The following is a 23,195-nucleotide window of genomic DNA, read 5'->3' as shown; positions in this document are numbered from 1 at the left end:
TTGTGAAAGATTTTTAAAAATAGATCAAATATCTTTAAGCACTGAATTATTTTTCATATGTTGTACTTATTACAGAAATAAATATAGAAAAGATATAGTTATATCCTTAGGCTCGTATATTCATCAGCATTAAGTTGTTTGTGATATATGTGTTCTTAACCCCTGCAGGATATCAAGTGATATGAAGTGATGTCTCCTTGTCCATTTCTTTTTTATCATTATTAAGGAAACTTCACTCCCAACGTGCGGCTGGAACTTACAACTTCAAGATCAAGAGTTGCATGTTCTACCAACTGAGCCAGCCAAGCCCTTTCCTTTTCTACTTCTAATATGAGCTATTTGTGCTTTCTCTCCATTTTTCTTGATCACTTTTGCCACGGAGTTATCAGTAACAGTAATCTTTTTAAAGTTTTTGGTTAAGTCAGCCTCTTTTCATCTCGGATTTCTGTCTCATTAGTTCTCGCTTCTACCCTTACCGTTCCTTCCTTCCCTTTTCTTTAATTTCCTCCGTGCGTCCCATGCGTGCAGCCCAGAGTGTCTGCCGTCATAATTTTATTCAGCTCAGAATACTTCTTAGAGTCCAGAAGCAGGCCATGGAGGACATAAAAACGTGGGAGAAGAAGAAAAACACATTATTTGAAGGAAATCAAGGATACATTGGAAAGCTATTAGCATTGGAGGCCTCTACTCTGAAGCAGAGAGTGAATGACCCAATCAATGTGAAATGTATTTTCAAAGCATAAAACTTTTTTCCCCAGGAAAAATTATTTTGTAATTTCCATTCTGGTATCATCTTATAAACATACATTATTTTATGGTGTAATAGTCTTCAGTTTCCAAGTATGTAGGAATAGCCTAGTCATTTGTTAGGTGAATAATGGCTTAATTACATGTGGTCAGAGAATATGGTCTGTATCATTTCAGACCTTGAAATGTGCGGGTAGTTGGCTGATAGCCCAGCACATGGTGGGTTTTTATAAACATTCCGTGTTTGCCGTAAAATATTCTGTATCCTGCAGTTGTTGGATGTTCTATAACTGTCTGCCAGGTCTAATTTGATAGACATGCTGATTAAATCTCAGCCATCACTACTCACTCCTGCTTTTTCTATCGATTACTAAAAGACGTATGTCAAAGTCTGCAAATTTAACATATTTCTCTGTAGATTTCTGCCAATTTTTAACTTATATATTATCAGTTATGTTATTAGGTGCTTACAAATTTAGAGTACCTATTATCTTCCTGGTGAATTGTATGCTTACTCATTACAAAAACTTTCTGTAAATCCTTGGTTATCCATTTTGTCTTAAAATCTACCTTGTCTCAAAACAATATGGCTAATTTTATTTTGGTTTATTTATGCTTGGTAACTCCCATCTTTTTACTTTCAAGCATTATATATGTCTCTGTGTTAGGTGTGTATTTTGTCCCTTCTATTCTATATCCTTCTTTCTTGTTTTCTCTTGAACGGTTTGGTATATGTTTACTCCCCCTCCCCCACCCCCATAAAGTTGGTGGTTATATACACTTTGATCATTCTTTGAGATTACAAAATGCACAAGGGTTATATCAGATTCTAGTCATAAATAGCTATTTTGCCTCTTTTTCCCCTCTTTCTAGGTGATGTGAAGAACTTAGAATTTTATGACACGAAAACCATGCTCTTGAATTGTATAATTATATGGTGTATTACTGGTGCGTAATGCATATTACCTACCTAAATACATAAAGAGAAAGAATTGTGTCTTTGAGCTGGAATATTAGTCCTTTGCCTTCAGACTCAGAGTGGAACTTACAGCATCAGCTCCCCAGGTTCTCAAGCCTTCGGACTCAGACAGGAAGTACCTCAGCTCTCCTGCGTTCCCAGCTTGCTGGTAGCAGATCTTGGAACTTCTCAGCCTCCATAATCTGGTGAGCCAATTCCTTATAATACACTTCTCTGTGTCTGTGTCTGTTTCTGTCTCTCTCTCTCTATTCACATAAATACAGATATATTGATAGAGTTATCTGTATCCTTAACAGGAAATAAATACAGATATAAATAAATAGATACAGATAACTATATGTCAATCTGTTTAATATATATCTCAAAGTGCCTTTGAAAATGGGTAATGTGTAGAGACTTGAAGAATCTTGAGGTGCATGATAGAAAAAGCCTAGAATGCCTTGAGCTAACTGTTGCAGAAATACGGGTGTTAAAGGACCCTTCTGGGAAGGGCTGGGAAGGAAAGGAGGAACACGTTGTGGGAACTGAAAGAAGGACCCGTGACCCTTTCTGGCACCGCTCCAGCTGCTGGCTTCCGCTGCCCCCTCACGTCTCTCCCGTCTTCTTAGTAAAATCTCCCCCGGCTCCGTCTCTGAAGAATACGTGTGATTGTGTTTAGTGCCCACCTAGATAATCCGAGATAATCCCTTTATCCGAAGATCCACAACTTAATCACATCTGCAAAATCTTCGCCATACACATGCTAACCTCTGGGTTCCAGGGATTAACGCCTGATACCTTCCGGGGCTGGCATTCAGGCTACCAGGGGGTCTGGATTTGGGATCAGAACACACTTGCGGGTGAGCCCCGGCCTGACATATTATGGCTCTATAACCTGAGAAGCTATTTATTTTTACTCTGTCTTTACATCCCTACTTATAAAATGGAGAAAAATATTAACCTAATGCTTATTTTGGTGATGCTGGACTCAGAAAATCTACCTACATATTCCTAAATTTAGGAATTACTAGACTGGAGTTGACACAGACCGACTCTCCTCCGTTTCTGTCCTTCGTACTTTGTTCCTTCCTCCCCCGCTTCTTCCCTCACCCCCCTCCCTTCATCACTCCCGTTTCTCCTCTAACTCCCCGCATCTCGGCCCGGCGCCCAGTCCCTCCAGGATCCCTTGTTCCTCCGGACTCTGCTCCTGCGGGTCTGTTCCAGGGAGAGGCAGAGTTGCCCCAAGACGGGCTGAGAGCGGCAGGGACCTCCGGGCCGGCGCGCTCGGTGTGAGCCACTGGGTGAGAATCCACGCGAGGAAGGGACGCTTCCCGGCTGCACGCCGTTGCCCCCGGCGTGACTGGATGGCTGCAGGACAGAGGGCAGCGCGTGTGTTTTAGGTAAGGCCACATGAGGTCAGACGGGTCCCTCACTGCCCTTTCTGGGCCTCTGAAAGGCCGCATGTGAACTGAAGAAACGAAAACATTCGGGCATTAAAACTGTGGAGTTTGCCGCAGTCAACACTCGCTCTTCCCAATCTTCTCAGGGTGGAAGTTGGTCAGATTAAATCACCAGGAGATCAGCACCTCTTAAAAGAAACAGAAGTAGGGGAAGACCTTCAGCATTGCCCTGGCAGAGCAGAGCCAGGCCCTCTAGTTGGAGATATGTGTAACACGCCGACTTACTGTGACCTAGGAAAGGCCGCGAAGGATGTCTTCAATAAAGGATATGGATTTGGCATGGTCAAAATAGATCTGAAAACCAAGTCCTGTAGTGGAGTGGAATTTTCTACTTCTGGTCATGCCTACACTGATACAGGGAAAGCGTCAGGCAATCTAGAGACCAAATATAAGATCTGTAACTATGGACTTACCTTCACTCAGAAATGGAATACAGACAATACTCTTGGAACAGAAATCTCTTTGGAGAATAAGTTGGCTGAAGGGTTGAAACTGACTCTTGATACCATATTTGTACCGAACACAGGAAAGAAGAGTGGAAAATTGAAGGCCTCGTATAAACGGGATTGTTTCAGTCTTGGCAGTAACGTTGATATTGATTTTTCTGGACCAACCATCTATGGCTGGGCTGTGTTAGCTTTTGAAGGTTGGCTTGCTGGCTATCAGATGAGTTTTGACACAGCCAAATCCAAACTGTCACAGAATAATTTCGCCCTGGGTTACAAGGCTGCAGACTTCCAGCTGCACACTCATGTGAATGATGGCACTGAATTTGGAGGGTCTATCTACCAGAAGGTTAACGAGAAGATAGAAACGTCAATAAACCTTGCTTGGACGGCCAGCAGTAACAACACCTGTTTTGGTATCGCTGCTAAATACAAGCTGGACTATAGAACTTCTCTGTCTGCTAAAGTAAATAATGCCAGCCTGACCGGACTGGGTTATACTCAGACCCTTCGACCGGGCGTCAAACTGACCCTGTCAGCTTTAATCGATGGAAAGAACTTCAATGCAGGAGGCCACAAGGTTGGGTTGGGATTTGAACTAGAAACTTAACGTGGTTTTGAGTAAAGCATCCGATTTGTCCCTGGAGGTGAAGAGAACCCACTATGTTTTGGCCTTAAAATTCTTCTGTGATGGGACACCTGGGTGGCTCAGTTGGTTAAGCGGCTGCCTTCGGCTCAGGTCATGATCCCGGCGTCCTGGGATCGAGTCCCACATCGGGCTCCTTGCTTGGCAGGGAGCCTGCTTCTCCCTCTGCCTCTGCCTGCCACTCTGTCTGCCTGTGCTTGCTCTCGCTTCTCTCTCTATGACAAATAAATAAAATAAAATCTTTAAAAAAAAAAATTCTTCTGTGAAATTTCAAAAGTGTGAACTTTTTATTCTTCCAAAGAATTGTAATCCTCCCCACACTGAAGTCTAGAGATCGCAAGTCCATCCAAAGGGAGGTACTTGAAGGCATGCCTGGAAGTTGTCATGTTTGTGCCACATTTCAGCTGAGTTCCGCAGTGTTATTTTTAATGTGTTCCTCAGCGATAGTGTAGCGTCATGTTACAAAGGAAATGACCCGGTCCTCCAGTACATCACGTCCTGCATGTCCCACGCCACTTTTTCATGACCTTTTAATATATTGGTCTCTGTGCTGTAGTGGAATCTTTGGTTTTGCATCAGAATAAAATAAAATAAACCTATCACATTTGGAACATAATCGCTCATGTGAAAAAAAAAAAAGAAAGAAAGAAACAGAAGTAGGAAAAGCTGTGAAGTGTAGGCGGTCACTTGTAGTCCAGCCCACCGCAGGTAGTAGATGGATTTTTGGCTTGCAGTGTTGATGAGCTGACAGATTCCTTCCTCCCGGGAGGAGAAAGGCCCAGGTCACAGAAGCTCTGGGACAGCTGGTCCCATGGCAGAGAAGTTGCTCAGCTCCTGTGGGTGCCGATGGCATCCCAGACACCCACGGCTGTGTGTGGACTCAGGACTCCTCTCTGGAGCGCAAAGGTGGGGGTGACAGGCACCGGCGCCCCCTGGGGAGAGCACATTCTGCACACGCTGTCCCCTTTGCCTCACCAAACACTAGAGCTACCCGGTGCAGCAGACGAGGTGGGAACATGGGCAGCGGGGGCAAGGCCTCCAGGGGGATGTCCTTTCAGGACCCGCTGCCTTCGCGAAGGCTCTGGATTAGGGCCACAGCCAGCCTGGGTCTGAGGGGTCTTCAAGGATAAGGCAATAGTACACAGAGACGTGGACAGAAATGTAACAGCAGGAGGGCCTGGGCGCTCAGTGGGTTGAGCGTTTGACTCGATCTTGGCTCAGGTCATGATCTCTCGTGAGATCGAGCCCCGCGGCAGGCCCTGTGCTCCGTGCTCCGTGCTCTGCAGAAAGTCTGCCTCAGTCCCTCCCTCTGCCCCTCCTCCCACCCGTGCACTCTTTCTCTCTAAAGTAAATTAAGCTTTTTTCTGAAAAATGTAACAGCAACAACAACAAAATACAGCAAAATCATCACTCTCCTCAAATTCCTAGTCCATGTGGTTAATGGATTTAAAGAAGTCAAAGGAGACTAAAAAAGAGAAAAAAAATTGGATTTGAAGTCGAGTAACGTCATATTGGTACATTGTACTCTCACGCATGTACGTTGACGGAGAGCTGCTTCTCCCGCTGCATCTGTCCTCCGGAGGGAAGGACGACACGAGACAGTGAATAAGAAGGTGCGGTTTGCAATACAGCAGGACGGCGCTCCGGACACGCAGGTCCACAGCAGCCGTCTGCGCCTCTGCCTGGCGGGGCGGAGAAGGAGATCCCTGCGTCCTGCGAGGGCGGCCCCTGTGTACCTGGGTAGATGGACTGAACCCGAACAATCTTCCAGGTAGCATTAAGCAGGGGCCCGAATCTCTAAGTCGGCGTTCAGGTAAACAGGGAAGTAGTTTTGCTCTGGAACCAGGATGAAAGCATGTATGGAAGCCATAGGCAGATTTATTTCCTTTTTGATCAAGGAAATTGAGAATGAAGGAACGTTTTGTCAAGCATGGGCACAGACAGAAGGGATCGGAAGAAACCGGAAAGCAGTCGGAGAGAACTCTGTCTCTGAATGGAAGCTTACTGTGTGTTCCCGAGAGTGGCCCTGCAGAGGGCCACCAACTGAGTGGCTGAGAACAGGGCAGTGTATTGTCTCACAGTCCTGGCAGCTAGAAGTCTGAGACCAAGCTGTCACCTTGGCCCTGCTCCCTCTGCAACCTGGACGGAAGGACACTTCCTTGCCTCTCCCCATGTCTGGTGGCCCCAGACCATCTTTAGCTCGTGGCAGCGTAACTTCAGTCTCTGTCCCCGTCTTCAGGGGGACTTCAGTACACCTCGTGGAGGGAACATAATTCAGCCCGTACCATCCTACAGCCTGGTGCGGATCATTGCTTCCCTTTGGACTCCTGCCCACGCCCTTTAAAAACTGTTTCATCCTGACTGGGCCACAGAAACGGTGACGGAGACAAACTGATCTGAGTCTCACCCTCTTCTGCCCTAGGCGCCTCAAGAAAGGCAGCAGGCCTGAGCTTGGGTCCGATTCAAGTCCTGGTCAGGCTGTTTAGGATCTGATCTGTGACTCAGGCCTCAGCAGTCACCTCTGAAGTCTCGTTGGATAAAACTGTGTTCCATCATTTTGAATTTTGAATAATAGGTCATTAATACGTCAAGAATCTTTCAGGAAGGCTCCCAAAGTATTGGCTCAGATTTTTCCTAAAATGTCTAGAATTGACAGTTCAGTGGGTGGAGGTGGGGTGATGGGGCCAGTTCAGTCCACCAGAAACATGGCATTTTCATGGAGGGAGGGGACACGGTGTCACATCCAGAGTGCTCCCTGGGAGGATTTCAAATGAATGGTGTAAGAATTAGGGAGGAACCAAAGCATTTTTAACATGAGGGCCGTCAACGAAGTTGATCTTTAGAAGACCATACAACAGAGGGGCTCAGTCAGGAAAGCGGCTGCCTCCTGCTCAGGTCATGGGACCGAGCCCCAGGCCTGTGGCTCCCTGCTCAGCGGGGAGTCTGCTTCTCTCTCTTCGTCTGTGCTTCCCTCATGCTCTCTCTCTCTCCCTAATAAATAAATGAAATCTTTAAAACAAGTCATGCAACAGAGGCCGACTGTGGGGAAGGAAGGAGACAAGCGAAGGGGCAAAAGCAAGATTCCTGGGAGCAGGTCAGGGAAGTGGGCTCTGGAGGACAAAGGGGACGGTGGACCAGAGACACGTTCCTCCTGCCCGGCGGGCTCCACACCTTCCCTTCTCGCCGCTGGAGGCCAGCACCCACGGTGCCCAGAAGTTTGTCAGGAATGTTGGAGCAGGACTGGAGAGTTGGAGTTTCAGCCATCGGACCTAGTGATGAGCTCGTCCTGAGGCGCGTCCGGAGACTGCAGGAGGAGCCAACGTGCGGGTCTCTGTGCAGACTTGACCCAGCCGGAGAAGAGCGAGGGTGGACGGCGGGAATCCGGGGCTGGCTTTCATTTGTCCGGGCTCGAACTGGGCGGTGGGAGCGGTTGCCGACCTGTGCTCTGTGCTGGGCTGAGTCCTTCAGAGTCAGGGTCGCAGCTGGGAGCAGCCCCAGCAGGCCGACTGTAGGACTCACCCTGACCCTGCAGATGGGAACAGTCGGGCCCAGAGCCGGGAGGGAAGTCGTGCTGAGACCAGGAGCCGTCCGGGCGCACCCGGTCTCTGTCGCCTCACAGTGTGAGCTTCAGCCCTTTCTGTGAACGGACACCGGGGAGAAGCTGAAGAGCCCCGCAGCGCGCCCAGGTCGTGCCGAGGAGGGCGCCCTGGGGACCCGCGAGGCTGGATCGCCGCCAGCGACCAGGCCGGTTCCCAGGCCTTTGAGAAGCGCTCGGAAATCTGAGCCCGCGCGAAGCTCGTCTTCCCAGGCCTCCCAGGAGTTCAGCCCGAGGCGCCCGCAGTTCCGGGAGCGGAGCGGGCGGTGGGTGTGACCCGGGCCCGGCCGGGCTGGGAAGGGCTTAGCGCTGAGGAGGAAGGAAAGGCTTGTCCCCCCGGGTCACAGGAGACTTTGGCAAAGCGGAGCGGCCGTGAGAACCGTGGGAGCTGCGGGCAGAGGGGGCGGGAGAAGCAGCTCTGTGTGTCTTGGCCGATTCCCTCTGCGACCGCTTTCCGCGCGCTCCCACGAGGGCCTCACCACTGCGGGGAGGCGGTGGGGGGCGGAGACGATGGCGCGGAGGCAGCTGCAGCCCGGGGCCCTCCAGACTCGCAGGTCAGGGCTCTGGCCCCGCCGCTGCCCAGGGCGCCGGTGCCCGCGGCGGGGTCGCCTGCGTCCACAAGCCGCTGGCCAGGGGCCGGGCGGCCGGGCGGGCGTCTGACACGGTGCGGCCCCGCGGCCCGGCTTCATCGCCAGGACACTGTGCTGCGACAGGCCGGAGGAGGACTGTCACCCGCGACCACGAGCCTCAAACTTTACTGTGCATGTGCATCACCTGACGGTCTCGTTTTTAAAAAGCAGATTCTGATTCCGCGGACAGCGGCCCCAGGAGGCCCTCGGCCCTCGGGGAGGGCGGACACAGCACTCCCGGTTCCAAGGAGACAGGCCTCCTCGGCCCGGCCGGACACGTGCGCCGCCACAACAAGCGCAGGGGAGGCCGAGGTGCCTCGGGGGCGGGGGAGGTGGGCAGGACGGAAGCGAGGGGAGGGACAGTGCGGGGCAGGTCAGGGGCGGGCGTGTGTGTGTGTGTGTGTGTGTGTGTGTGTGTGTGCGCGTGCCCGCGCGCGCTCTGCTCTGCGATTGGAGGGAGCGCTTGGCTCCGATCCCCACCGGGGCTCAAAAGGGACCGAGGTGCCCCGGGGACCGCAGACCGCCTGGCCCTGCACGCCAGAGCCATGATGCCTCACCTCTGGGCTGCGGGGCTTTTCCCGCTGTTCCTGGTGGGCCTCGCCCAGCCGACCCAGAAGATGAAGGTGAGTGTCCCGTGGGGGACCCAGCGGACTGCAGCCCCCGTCGACTGGCCTGGTGTCCAGGGATGCAAGGAGTCCTCCCTCGTCCTCTCCGAGGCTGGGACCCGCCTCCCGAGCTCGGCCGACCCCGGCAGCCGCTCTCTGAGGCTGGGGCTCCACGAAGCCGACTCCCCTCCGCGGACCATGTCCGTCACCGGGCGCTCGTGGAGCAGGTGGACGGAGGGCCAAGGCTGCTGTCCTGCCTGCCCCTCCGCCGCCGCCCCTGCTCTGACCTCTGGGCAGTCTTGTGGGTCCGGGAAACGGGACACGTAGGAGCACGAGGTGGGAGGGAGGGTGGCTGCCCGCGTTCGGAGCAGCTGAGACGCGGCAGGGGAAGAGCCGCTGGCTGATGCCAGGGGTCAGCGAAGAGTAGCTCCCCGCCCCCCCCCCCCGACAATAAAACACAGAAGGCCAGGGTAGCTGTTGGCCAGTTTTAATGTTAGAGGAGGTGGGGTGGTGAGCGGCAGCTAGTGGGGGAGGACAAAGTGTGGACCAGAGTAAGAGGACTTGATCTTGGGTCTTGGTGGAGCCCTGATCTCCTGATGCCCTTGGGAAAAAAATCTCTGCACTGGAGGTCAGTAGCTGCCCCATCAGAGGTGTGCGGATATGCCTCAGGACACAGGGTCGGGCTTCAAGTGGGTGATGTGGTACCAGCAGGTTTTGTTTTGTTTTGTTTTTAAGATTTTATTTATTTGACAGAGAGAGAGAGAGAGATCACAAGTAGGCAGAACAGCAGGCAGAGAGAGAGAGAGAGGGAAACGGCCGCCCTGCTGAGCAGAGATCCCAATGTGAAGCTCTATCCCAGGACCACAGTCCCAGGACCCCAGACCATGACCCGAGCCAAAGGCAGAGCCACATTGAGCCACACAGGTGCCCAGGTTTTAACTTTAAAACCAGATGAATTAATTCAAAAACTCAGTCTCACTTGTGGATTTAAACCAATTACATTTCTCTCTCTCTCTCTGTCTTTTTTTTTTTTTTTTTTTAAGATTCTATTCATTTACTCAACAGACAGAAATCACAAGGAGGCAGAGAGGCAGGCAGAGTGGGGGAAGCAGGCTCCCCTCTGAGCAGAAAGCCCGATCCCCAGGACCCTGGGATCATGACCTGAGCCGAAGGCAGAGGCTTTAACCCACTGAGCCACCCAGGCACCCCAAAACCAATTACATTTCTCTTACTGGCTCCCCTACCCCCAGAAGAAAGAGAATACCCATGATTGAGGGCAGTGATCCCCAGACAAGATTCATGGGGGGACTTGTCAAAGCACAAGGTGCTGGGACCCACCTGACGTGGGCAGCTGAGCGAAGAGTCAAGAAAGCGTTCTTGAGACATTTTCAGTGCAGGAAAATGCTTTATTATAGCACAGGAACAGGACCCATGGGCAGAAAGAGCTGCACGGAGGTTGTGAGGAGACTGATTTTAAGCTTTCTAGTTAGTAGGGGTTAGGGATAGCGTAAATGTCTAAGGAATTTGGAAGCAAGACTTCCAGGGCCTTGAGGGGCTAGCTGCTGTTAGGATAAAGTTATTGACTACTGCCTAATGAAACATTAGTCATGAGACCCTTAAGATGGCTATCGGTGGGCCATGTGCTTGGAGGATGGCTGGTTTTATGGTTACCAAAGTGAAGTGACATTAACCAGAGCAAAGCTATAGGGGTAAAATGTTAAGGAAATCCTTGAGGGAGCTGTACAGGTGTTATGGTGTGTGCCTCAGGAACCCTGCCCGGAGACAGCCAGCTGATATGAAGCAAAGTCCGGCCTTCGCTCCTTTTCTCCAACTGCCACCCCGAAGTTTCTGATTCAGCAGGTCTCGGGAGAACCAGGAACTTGCATTTCTTTTCTTTTCTTTTTTTTTTTTTAAACTCAAGTTTGTTAATATATTGTGAAGTATTGGTTTCAGGAGTGAACTTTGGTGATTCATCACCTGCACAGAACACCCAGTGCTCATCACAGCAGGTGCCCTCCCTAGTGCCCGTCCCCGATCTAGCCCATGCCCCACCCCTGCCCCTCCAGCAATCCACAATTTGTTCTCTTAACTATAGAGTCTTCCGGTTTGCCCTCCTCTCTGTTTTTATCTTATCTTTTCCTTCCCTTCCTCTATGTTCATCTGTTTTGTTTCTTAAATTCCACATATGAGTGAAATCACATTTTTATCTTTCTTTGACTGACTTATTTTGCTTAGTGTAATCTCTAGTTCTATCCACATTGTTGCAAATGGAAAGACTTCATTCTTTCTGACAGCTGAGTGATATTCCATTGTGTATATATATACATACCACGTTTTCTTCTTTTTTTTTTTAAAGATTTTATTTATTTATTTGACACAGAGACACAGTAAGAGCAGGGACACAAGCAGGGAGAGTGGGAGAGGGAGAAGCAAGCTTCCTGCCTAGCAGGGAGCGCAATGTGGGGCTCAATCCCAGCACCCTGGGTTCAAGACTTGAGCCAAAGGCAAATGCTTAATGACTGAGCCACCCAGGCGCCCCTATACCACATCTTCATTATCCCCTCATCTAGAGGAACTATTGTTGATAATGCTGCTATAAACATTGGGATGTACCCCTCTGAATCTGTATATTTGGGGTAAATACCCAGTAATACAATTGCTGGGTCATAGGGTAGCTCTATTTTTAACATCTTGAGGAACCACACTGTTTTCCAGAGCGGATGCACCAGCTTGCGTTCCCACCAACAGTGTAGGAGGGTTCCCCTTTCTCCACATCCTCACCAGCATTTGTCATTTCCTGACTTGTTAATTTTAGTCATTCTGACTGGTGTGAGGTGGTATCTCATTGTGGGTTTGATTTGTATTTCCATGGTGCCAAATGATGTGGTGCATCTTTTCATGGGTCTGTTGGCCATCTGGATGTCTTCTTTGGAGAGGCGTCTCAAGTACTTGCATTTCTAATATGCCTCGGTCTTGTTCAGGTCCTCAAACCACTCTGAGTGCTCTGTTACCAGGTCCCTGTGACGTGTAAGATGATGTACATAAGATGCTCAAAGACCAGCATTCGTAAGACCCTCTCCCCTCTCTGAAATTTAAAAAAGGCAACCTATGAGGGGGCGTCTGGGTTCATGTCAGCCACTACTGCCTGCTTGGGGCACAATTCCAGCTGTAGAAAGCCCTCTTGTGAATAAAAGGCTGCATTTTTGGGTATCAGGTCCCTTCAGACTGGAGCAGAACTAACATCAGAGTTGGAAAGTTTCAGCCCTTCCAGTCCACGGTTTTCTTGGGATTCTACATCCCAGCTCACAGGACGATACCTATGTGAAAGACAGAACCTAGGAGCATCACAAAGTGCTTGTCCGCACACGTGCGCGCATACACACACACACACACACACACACACACACACACACACACACACAGGATTTTTTTTTTTTAAGATATTATTTTTTGAGTAATCTCTATACCCAACCTAGGCCTCGAACCCCAAGATCAAGAGTGACACGCTCCACTGACTGAGCCAGCCAGGTGACCCCCACACAGAAAGGAATTTAACTTACAAGACACACATTCTGGTGGTGGTCTTGCCATAACTAAGAATACTACCAGACAGAGGTCTCTTCGGTTCTTAGAATCTCGAGGTGTTCCACGAAAGAGCTCTGAGCGCTCTGCAGAAGTCCGTGGCTGTTAGGGGTTATTGTCTGCCTTATTGTCACAGCATGGCGGTTTTTGTTCCATTCCAGCTGGATTGCTACAAGGGGGTGACGGGCACCATCTACGAGTACGGAGCCCTCACCCTCAATGAAGAGGAGTACGTGCAGTTCCAGCGCTATGCGGGCAAGCATGTGCTCTTTGTCAACGTGGCCACGTACTGAGGCCTGACAGCTCAGTATCCTGGTAAGAGCTCCGGTTTCGATTCCTCCGGAATAAGCTTGGTCAGATGCCCATATTCTAATTCCAGAGGTTTTCCTAATTTGTTGTTGGGAGGAGGGGGGTGAGGGGGAAATAGGTCATCAGGGGAGTCCGTCCCTCTAAATCCTGCCACTGCTCTACTCCTTAGGAGGCCAGGAGAATTATCTCAAGATTGGAGGACTGAGATTCTCCCGAGGATTTAATAAAAAACCACCAGGAATGTACCTATCACTAAACAAGTGGGGTTTGCTGCTCAATGCCGTGAGGGAGAACATATATTGTAGGGAATCATGGGGCTTCTCGATAAGAAAGTGCTGGAAAGAACTTATCTGAGAATCTAGGCTTGTGTTCGGTGGTTTGGGGGAAGATTCAAGGACTTGAAGTTTTGCTCTGAATTGGATGCTGTCAGGAAATGAGGGTGTGGGGAGAATTCTGTGAGGGTGACTCAGAGATGTCTTAATAACTCTTATCTACGAGGTCAGGGGACTAAAGCAAGGCCAAGGTCTTGATTTATCATGACCACTGTGACCGTGATGTTGTGTGATACTGATGTTCTGTGAAATTGTTGTCGTTTTAAAGACTTTATTTATTTGACAGAGAGAGAGAGAGAGAGATCACAGATGGGCAGAGAGGCTGGCAGAGGGGGAGGCGGAAGCAGGCTTCCTGCTGAGCAGAGGCTCCATCCAGGACCCTGGGGTCATGACCTGAGCTGAAGGCAGAGGCTTAACTCTGAACCACCCGGGCACCCCTGTGAAATTGTTTAACAGGAGAATAGGAAACCCTAGCTACGACCCCAGGCCGGAGTCTAGCTTTCAAGGGGCCACCGTTATCCTTCTCATTGGTGACTTCTGAGAACAACAGCAGAGAGGATCTTCTGGAAAGTGCTCTTGGGTTCTTCAGCAGCTCCCAGAGGGAAATGTAGCTTTCTCACCAGTAATCTTTGGTGGGACAGCTCTTTGGAAAGTCTCTTCATCTCTCCAAATCTGGCCCGACCTTCCACAGTGACTGAGGTAGATTTTCTTTGTGCTCATGGGGAAGAGTTTGGTTTCCCTGTTGATTCAGAAAAGGTTATTTGAAGTTTCAGATGGATTGTAATAGAGATAAAAGCAGTTTCTGACATGCCATAACTTGGTTTTTCTGCTTTTCAAAAAAAATTTTTTAAGATTAATTGCAATAATTAATATGTGAACATATGCATATATGCAAAATAATATGTGAACAGTTTCTAAGAAAAATTTCCCACATGTTGACACTGGTCCCATCAATTTGTCTCTTCTTTCTCTCCTTTTTTTCCCCCATCAATTTGTCTTAATGGGACTTCAATAACAAGATATTGAAGAATTTTCTCTTTTTTCACACCACTTAAATTTAAGTGTATTGTAATTTCACCTCTAAGATACACAGCTCACTAAATTTTGATATTTTAAAATTAACATTCAGGGGCACTTGGCTGACTCGGTTGGTTAAGCGTCTGACTCCTGATTTTGTCTCGGGCTGTGTGATCTCAGAGTCGTGAGACTAAGCCAGCACGGAGCCTGCTTAAGATTCTCTCTCTCCCTCCCTCTGCCCTTCCCCATCCTGCTCACACTGTTTTCTCTAAAAGGAAGAAAAAGAAAAAGAAGAACAGTCAGCAGGTGCTATGGCCTGAATATGTCCCCCTGAAATTCATATATTGAAATCCCAGTGCCCAATACGATGGCAACAGGGACTTCAGGAGATGTTGAGGTCATGACTGTAAACCTTCATGAAAGGGATTAGTGCTTTTATAAGAAGGGCAGCATAGAGCCCCCCCCCCCAGCCTTTGCACCATGGGAGGACACGGTGAGAAGCCTGCAGTCTGCAACCTGGTAGAGGGCCTTTGCTAGAACCCCACCACATTAGCACCATGACTTTGGACTTCCAGAACTCTGAAAAATAAGTTCTTATTGTTCACAAACCCCCTGGTCTATGGTATTTGTTAAAGCATCCTAAAAGGACCAAAACAGAAGGAGCTTCTTGACTTAGGCAAAAATTGTATTGAAATAGCCCCTCCTTCAAAGAACAACAAAAACTAAATGGTTCACATTCACCAAGAGATCCTAAAGACTTTTTAATGATGAAATTGTGCATAAAAAGATACTTTCAAAAGTGCAGATTACAGGAAGATCTGACATTTCAAAGAATTTGGGGCTCACTTTATAGTTATCTTTATGTATAATCAACCCTAGGGAGAAATTGTAAAGCTACAGACTAAATCTTTATTTAATTTGTGTAAAATCTCAGAATCTAAGGCTAGTATCATTTAGCAACAGTTTAGTGTCATTTAGCAAGTAGGGGTTTTCCTCCCTTCAAAAAGTTAAATTTGAGAAAAAATATAGTAAGTTTAAAAAGTCATGATATATAAACAGCAGTTCCATGGAATGTGAATCTGCTTTTAAATCTGTTTCAATTTAGTTTTAATTTAAATTTGTGTTGAATAGGGAATATATTCACACTGGAAATTTAAAAGATGCAAAAGGGTTTAGGAGAGAAAGCTTCCAGGGGACCCCTGGGTGGGTGGCTCGGTTGGCTGAGTGTCTGATTCTTCCTTTCAGCTGAAGTCTCGATCTCAGGATTGTGAGTTCAAGCCCTGTGTCCGGCTCCATGGGGGGCGGGGAGTGAGAATATCCACCTGTACACAGACACACACAACTGGTTCCACACCTTGTTTTTTCACATGATACAATGTCTCAGTTGTTCTTCGGTATCAACACGCAATGAGCTTCCTCGTGTATTTTTGAAGCCACAGTTTTCCACTCTGTTGCCATGCCATGACTTACTAACCATGAGAATTTTACTAAATACCCGAGATTTTTAAAAAGTGTCTCATTCAGATTTTACTCCAGACGGGGAAACGGCGAGAGCTGAAGGCCTTTGCCGGAGGCCCAGCAGCAGGGTCTGCTGCGGTTTCTGCCATAGGAAGGATGTATTCTTGATGGCGAAAGGAGGCGGCGAGTAGAGATCGTCATGAAGAAACCTACAGGGACAGGAAGGCACTGCCATTGAAGCCGAGGGTTTTCGGGGAGACAGCAGCACATGGAGCTGAGCCTGGGTCAGGGGGCACCGGGACTGACTCAGTGGGGACGAGAGTGGCTGACGGCAGAAAGACTGGTGCGGGTCACACAGACACATTGGAAGCCCTCCCAGCAGTCTTGAAGAGCGGTTTGGAGTTCATAGCCTGGAATCCCAGTGACTGTCCCCGGGCAGTGACACCCATTAGGTCAGAGTTGACAAGAGGGTAGAGCATGTTCTGGAGCTGGGCTCAGATCTGGGTTCCCTCCACAGCTCCCAGGTGAGAGTGCCGAAGGGGGGGCTCTTGGGAGCACGGACTGGGGTGTCAGGTGTGTCCCTGTGGGGCATGATGGGGGCAGAGGGAGCAGGTCCATTTTGTTTGCCTTCTCCTTCAAGATGTTTGGTCAGTCAGTCAATCCGCCACTATGGAACCTGGCCGTGGCATTTAAATTTTAATTCCCTTCAGCATGCAGCGGGTGCCCCCGCCCACCCCACGGGCTAACCCATCTGTGCTCTCTGGGGTCCCCCCCACTGGAGGGTGCTGTGCATCCGTGTAGGGAACCAACACAAGAAAGATGGCAGCTGTTTGGGTGTGTTTCTGTCAACCTGTGTGCTAGCTTTGTGCCCTGCCTCCCCGGTCTCTGTAATCTCGAACCCTCTCCCTGCACTTGTCACTGTACTTGGACAGATCCCAGCGTCCTCCGGGGCTCCCTGCCGGGCTGCCCATGCTGCTCGTTGTCTCCCCACAGAACTGAATGCACTACAGGAGGAGCTGAAGCCTTTTGGTGTCGTCGTGCTGGGCTTTCCCTGCAACCAGTTTGGAAAACAAGAACCAGGGAAGAACTCAGAGATCCTTTCTGGGCTCAAGTGAGTGCCGGCTTGGGTCCCTGCCTGGGCCCTGTCAGCCTTTCCCTTCCTCCTGCTGCCTGGAGGCCTCGTCCTCTGGAAGCTTCCGGGGCGGGTGGTGGATCACAGGGTTCAGGAACATCATTGTGAAGCTTCACGCGCAAGCTGGCGTGGCTGGCAACGCCCAACCTTTCACTCGCCTCGGGCTCTTGACGTGGACACTAGGGGAATATCTATGGGAAAAGCAGTGCAGGGCAGAGGAGGGAATGTGGGAAATAGAAATGAGTCGGGAATCCTGACCTTCAAACACGCCCTTCCAGTTTCCTTAGAATTGTCTACTGGCTCCAGAAAGCACGAGGTCCTGACCCCCAGACATCTCTCTTTCCTCACCTTCCTTGTCCACCGTCTCTTCCTCTTTGTCTCTGACTTCCTTTCGTGGACTTGTGGCCGTTACGGCCCCTCCTTATTCTAACTTGGACCCTCTTGGGAAAACTCTGCTTCATTGCAGGTATGTGCGTCCCGGTGGTGGTTTTGTTCCCAATTTTCAGCTCTTTGAGAAAGGGGATGTGAATGGAGAAAAAGAACAGAAGGTCTTTACCTTCCTGAAGGTGAGTGACCACCCACCTGCGTGAACTGGTCAGGTAGGCAGAGATACCCCGAAAGCATGGGGCTCGTTTCTAGGATTGAGGTTGGACTCCTTGGAAAGAAATGCTCAGCTAAGTTCAGGAGTCATGACCAGATCCGTTGTGAGCCCTGAGCTCAAGTACAGGAAACGGAACAAGGCAGCTCTGACGTGGCCAACGCCCCCTCCCAAATGGCAATGATTTGCTCATGTGACTGACAGTCATGGCATCCGTCCCAGGTGTGAGCAGCTGTGCCACACAGGGAGCCTGAACCTATTAACAGGGCCCAGCCCCTCCCTGGCGGACCCCTGTGCGGTCGGGGAGACAGACATGGAGCACAGAATGGAGGGTCCCATGTACTAACTGACCAGGGAGCTACTGAGTGTTAGAACCACAAAGACCACAGAACCATCTGATGTTCTTTTAGGCCACCGGTTCCCTCTGCTGGCCTGCCAGATAGGTCTGGTCCTTGTTGAAACTCTAACCCATTCATGGCAACCTGAAAAAAAAAAAACACAGTGTGGGGAGTTTTCCACAAAGCCTAATTTATTGAATATAAAAGACCATCATTTATTCTGATACTAAATTAATGTTGAGTTAAATCATACAGATTACCATTTGTGTTGCCCCAAAATGGTGATATGACCAATTTTATTTCCTTCAACCTAATACTTAAAAATCTGTTAATTTTTAAATTTAGTTATAGTTGACTTGTGATTTTTAGTTATTCTATATAGTTATTCTGTTCTATTCTATTTAGTTATTCTATATAACTACATGTTAATAAAATGTTAGTTATTCTATACTAATCTCCAAGAAATAGTTATTGAACTTTTACCAGACTGTGAAGCCCCAGCTCTGGAAACCACGACTCTAAACCAAAGCATTTTTTTCCAGCTAAGAAAACTGAAGCTCTAGAAATGATATGACTTATCCAAGAAGACAGAAAATAGTATTTTTCTGCAGCACCATGATGTAGTCCTCGGAGGGGTGGACAGGAAGGAGGAGTATTTTCTGTTTACTGCCGCACTCTCTAGCCCGCGCGCGGACGATTGCCGGTTGCAGGGGGTGGGGGCGATGTTGCACTAAATGTCTGTGCTTCCTGGGAGCACGTCAGGTAGTTAATATATGGAGATGCAGGATGGTGAGGAGACTCTCCAGGGTTGGGGATAAACCTGGGCCACGCAGAAGCAGGGGGAAAACCTTCTGTTTTTCCTATCTCTGCTCCAGAACTCCTGCCCTCCAACCTCTGATCTTCTGGGTTCATCAAACCAGCTCTTCTGGGAGCCCATGAAGGTCCACGACATCCGCTGGAACTTCGAGAAGTTCCTGGTGGGGCCTGACGGAGTCCCGGTCATGCGCTGGTTCCACAAGGCTCCCGTCAGCGCGGTCAAGGCAGACATCCTGGAGTACCTGAAACAGTTCGGAAGCGCGTAGAAAGGGCCGGAGACCGTCCGAAGCGGCCGCCTGCCTCCCACCGGAAGGATGTGCTCCACACTGGGTCCATGTTTGCTCTGCGTCCCTTCCCGCCCAGCGCCCTATGACCAGACTCTCCCCAAAGCAGGAGTTCGCCGGCGCTCGTGCGCTCACGAGTGTGTCCGAAAACAAGGGAAAGAATACCTTTGTCCCCAAATCTCTGCTCCGGAAATACCAAGTTCTCACCGCTCCGCCCCAAAGGAAAGGCATATGCCAGGTAGATGGTCCAGACTACCCAGTGTCGCTAAAGCGGCGATGCCCGGAAGTTCTGGCCTCTGTCCTTTCTCCAGCCTGAAGGGTTAAAGAAGCAGAAGCTCGAAGGTTCTCAAGATCCCCTTTGTAGCTTTTCTCTCTTCCCAGATAAAGCAGGGTGTAAGGCTCTTCCTCTCCCGCATGCGACCTGCGCTGCCCTGACGCCCTGGAGTTCTCTTTCTCACCGATCTCTGCAGGCCTCACATGAAAGGAGGGGCATCTCCATGACGGCGGGTCCTGAAGCCGCCTGGGTCGGACCCGACCAGAGCCTTCCTTGGTGCCTGTCCCTTAGTGCATTCAGGCATGGCACCTGGGCAGGGATGTCCCTTCGTTCTGAAGGATGCGCTTTCCCCTCACCCGAGCTGCCCCACCTTCAAACTCCTTCCCGTCACTGTCTCAAATAAAGTGGATTCTGCAGCAGTGGGCTTCCCGCCGTGTTTTCCCACCCCCGTATTACGTCTGGGACGTCCACCTCTCTCACGCGCTCCCAGCTTCCTTGGATAGCTCACCCAGCTCCTCAAACACACTCTGGGACTTTCCTTGGCCCATCCGGACACCACGTGGGGCTGGCCGCTGTGGGCTGCTGTGAGGGGTGGACACAGACCTCTGAGAGTCCGCCACCCCCCCATGCCGGTCTCTGGGGGACCCAAGTGGGAGGTAGCCTTGCTTTCTCAAAACAACAAAGACACGGAAGTTCTGCCTATAAAATTCCTGCTCACTGTTAAGAATCTAAAAACACGTAAAAACAGGAGAAAATAGACCAAAGCTCCCTCCCAGTCCGAGGAGTAGAGAAGGTGCCGGGAAGCCCTGTGCAAAGGCCGTGCCATCGTCACAGTTCGGTCTTTCCTGTGGGGACAGAGGACAGGAGAGAAACTGGTACTAGGAAGTGAGGTGAACGAGCTGGTTTCTTCCCTTTCAAAAGTTGCTTTGAACATATTTCAAACATCTTTTGCAGTTTAAATTCTTTGTCCTTTAAAATCTTATTTGGCACTTGGAAAGTAGAGGGATTTTAATTATCAGCATCAATGGGAGACGCTGTCCTGTTCCCAAACAAAAATGATCCCTGACCTAACCTTCCTACGGCAACGGGAAAGCTAGCAAAGCTGGGGCTGACAAGGAAAGCGACTCCAGCTTCCAGAAAGACACGGGCACTGCCGAAACCTGGGACCACCTGTGTCGATGCGGGCCTCGGGGAAGACCTGGCATCTGCGGAGACCTGGGGCCTCCCCTCCAGGAGTGGGCTGCTTCCAAAATTCAGAGGAGTTAGACACACACGGAAAACATTTTCCAAACACTGGATGTTTTCTTGCAAGCAGAGTCTAGCAAGGGACAAAAAGTCTGGCAATCTGTGGCCATACCCACAGGATGTGGGCTTCCGTGGGACTCAGCGGGCACCAGCTCGCCGTGGTGTGAGAAGTGTGTCTTGTCGTTGACTCTCTTCTGGGTGTCTCACGTTCTTGAGCCACCCTGGGGCCCGTAGCTGTCCTCAGTAGGGTCAAATCCGTTGCTGTTTTCAGATCGGAAGTGCCAGGGTCCAGATAGGCTGTCAAGAAGGATAGGGCCGCACAGTGTGCAGACTCCGCCTCCCCGCAGGCCTGCACTTGCCGTTTGGAAACGAATCCTCCCGAAGGCGCGTCCCCTGCCCCATGGAGAAGTCCTGAAGCAGTGAAGGAGGGGGGCTCGGCTTCCTCTGGAGGGCGCTCTGCCCAGCATCTGGGGAGGCTCCATCCCATATCTGCTCTGAGAGATCCAGGTTCCCTCCTCCTGATGCCCAGCAGGGCCTGACCCTGAACAGAAAACCGAGGTCACTCCTGGGACCGCCTAAGGGCCAGAGGAGTGAGAAACAAATTTCCTTGCACAGGGAGGTGAGTGCAGCTGGGGACAGGTGTGGGGGCTGCAGACCTGATCAGAACGTTGCCCGTGATGATGACAATGACAAGGAGAATGTTGAAGTCTCCACAAAGGGAGCATCTGGAGGTAAAGATGCCCACTTCTGCCCTCCACACCAACCCCTACAACAGATCTTGGTCCCAGGGAGAGCCACACACAGAACCTTCTGGAAGCAGGCAGACTGCCTGGGCTGTCTTGGGAGCTCCGGTCTGTTACAGTAGTTAGAACCTTCCCGTTACTGTCACCGTGATCACCATTACCTCACCGGCACTGTTACTGCTGCCACATTGTTTCTTCAGACCAGAGGTTCCCACAAACTATCATGCCAATTAGATAGACCTGAGCTAGCGGATTCCCAAAACCAGTGTTTTCACATAAATCGACCCCATAAACCACTGAACAGGTGTCTACAATGACAAATGTTCCGCTGATCACAAAGCCTTCAAGGAGAGTCCCTGGGTGGGACAGGGTTCCGAAAGTCCAGAGAACAGGACTCAGCCCCTGGCCAACAACCTGTTCCCAGAGCTGTGAAACAGCCCGCAGTCTCCCTCGTGGCTGTTAGTGCATAGACGCCATGGCTGCCCTGAGGACCGCGTGAATACTGGACGTTTCTGGGCTTCAGGAGAGTCCGTGCTCGTTCTGAAAGCTGGAGTCCCCAGATCTGAAAAAGGGAGCCCGAGTCCATCTCAGAGAACGGCCCATGTTATCTTGTGGTCTCAGAAATCCTCCTCGACTTGGCTTCTGTTCCCAGAAGACAGAAGCAGGGACTAGGATCCAGGCACCCACAGTTTCCTGGGTGGTTTCCGAAGAGGGAATCAGTGCGGCAGGATAGGGCAGAAGAAAGTAGACAATGAGAGATTTCTGCTAGAGATTAGCTTCGGAATAAATCCCACTAACCGCATTCCATCTTGAAGGAAGAGGGATGGCCTTTTGTAACTCAGGTCAGTCACCTATTGGCTATGAGATCACCTGCAGGCCCCAGGGACACAATGTACCCGAGGAGGTGGCTCCGTGGGCTGAACGAAAATCTCCGGAGAAGGGGCAGCTGTGAGTCACTAGCAGCACAGGTGTGGGGTGGGGACGCACCATCTTGCCCTCCCAAACCCGCCTGAGGCCCTGGACGGTACCTGGAACCCTCCTGTTACCCTCCACAAACAGTTTAGTACTCAGGCAAGTCCCCTCGTTCGCTCACGTTCCCCCTTTCTCATCCTTTATCGATAGGGAATTAATTCTCAAGGTGATGACCCCTGACCACCAGCAAGAGTCACCCAAGAACACATGAGAAGCACAGGTTTTAGGTCCCTCCCAGACCCACTGAACTAGCAATGCTGGGGGCAAGAACAGCAATCACAGTTCTAAAAAGCCTTCCAGGGGCGCCTGGGTGGCTCAGTGGATTAAGCCGCTGCCGTCGGCTCAGGTCATGATCTCAGGGTCCTGGGATTGAATCCCGCATCGGGCTCTCTGCTCGGCAGGGAGCCTGCTTCCCTCTCTCTCTGCCTGCCTCTCTGCCTACTTGTGATCTCTGTCTGTCAAATAAATAAATAAAATCTTTAAAAAAATAAAATAAAATAAAAAGCCTTCCAGGAGGTCCTAGGACATGCTAACGTCTGAAGACCAGTGCCCTGGGGAATGGAGGTATGCAGAAAATATTGTCATTGCCATTGTCACTGGGTGAATGAGGGCAGATTTCCCTGTGCTCTCTGCGGTTACTGGCTTCTCCGCCCAGCCTCGGCCTCACTCCGCCCCACTCTCAGCCAGCAGGTGTTCCTAGGACCCAGGGTTGGCACGGACAATTTGGCCATCCACTTGGCTTTCAGTGGCCTCAGTCTTTGACCTTTGTGTTTTCCACCTGGGTCCAAATTCAAGGTGTTTTATTTGGCAGACTTTCTCCTCAACCAGAATTTGGTCAGGCTCCTCTGATCCCCCTTCTCAACCAGGCCTGGACCTCGGCCAGCCTTTACCAAGACTCCTCCTGAGCCAGTGCACCCTTCTGCCCTTGGTATGTCACCTTCATGGTGTTCTGTCCACTCCCCTCTCTCTGCCTGTGGCTGTAAGTCCCCACGTGTCCCTGCTGTATTCA

The 23,195-nt window shown here is 50.2% G+C and overlaps 2 protein-coding genes across 2 annotated transcripts; both read left to right on the top strand.

The window, feature by feature from the left end:
* The first annotated feature begins 3,315 nt into the window (after window positions 1–3,315).
* LOC116587607 (voltage-dependent anion-selective channel protein 3-like) lies at window positions 3,316–4,870 on the top strand. The gene is made up of 2 exons (XM_032338231.1): window positions 3,316–4,290; window positions 4,512–4,870. The coding sequence occupies exon 1, from the start codon at window positions 3,370–3,372 to the stop codon at window positions 4,219–4,221; it is 852 nt and encodes a 283-aa protein (XP_032194122.1). The 5' UTR covers window positions 3,316–3,369; the 3' UTR covers window positions 4,222–4,290; window positions 4,512–4,870.
* Window positions 4,871–8,899: 4,029 nt separating this feature from the next.
* On the top strand, window positions 8,900–19,645 carry GPX6 (glutathione peroxidase 6). The gene is made up of 5 exons (XM_032338245.1): window positions 8,900–9,104; window positions 12,830–12,983; window positions 16,778–16,895; window positions 17,383–17,482; window positions 18,728–19,645. Exons 1-5 carry the CDS (start codon window positions 9,027–9,029, stop codon window positions 18,932–18,934), a joined length of 657 nt encoding a protein of 218 aa, XP_032194136.1. The 5' UTR covers window positions 8,900–9,026; the 3' UTR covers window positions 18,935–19,645.
* The last annotated feature ends 3,550 nt before the right edge of the window (window positions 19,646–23,195 follow it).

This window comes from Mustela erminea, chromosome 4 (genome assembly GCF_009829155.1).
Source record: "Mustela erminea isolate mMusErm1 chromosome 4, mMusErm1.Pri, whole genome shotgun sequence".
NCBI lineage: Eukaryota > Metazoa > Chordata > Mammalia > Carnivora > Mustelidae > Mustela > Mustela erminea.
This window is presented reverse-complemented; position numbering and strand designations above follow the sequence as displayed.

Coding starts and splice junctions, on each gene's coding strand:
- LOC116587607 (XM_032338231.1), top strand. CDS start 3,370: ATGTGTAACACGCCGACTTACTGTGACCTAGGAAAGGCCGCGAAGGAT.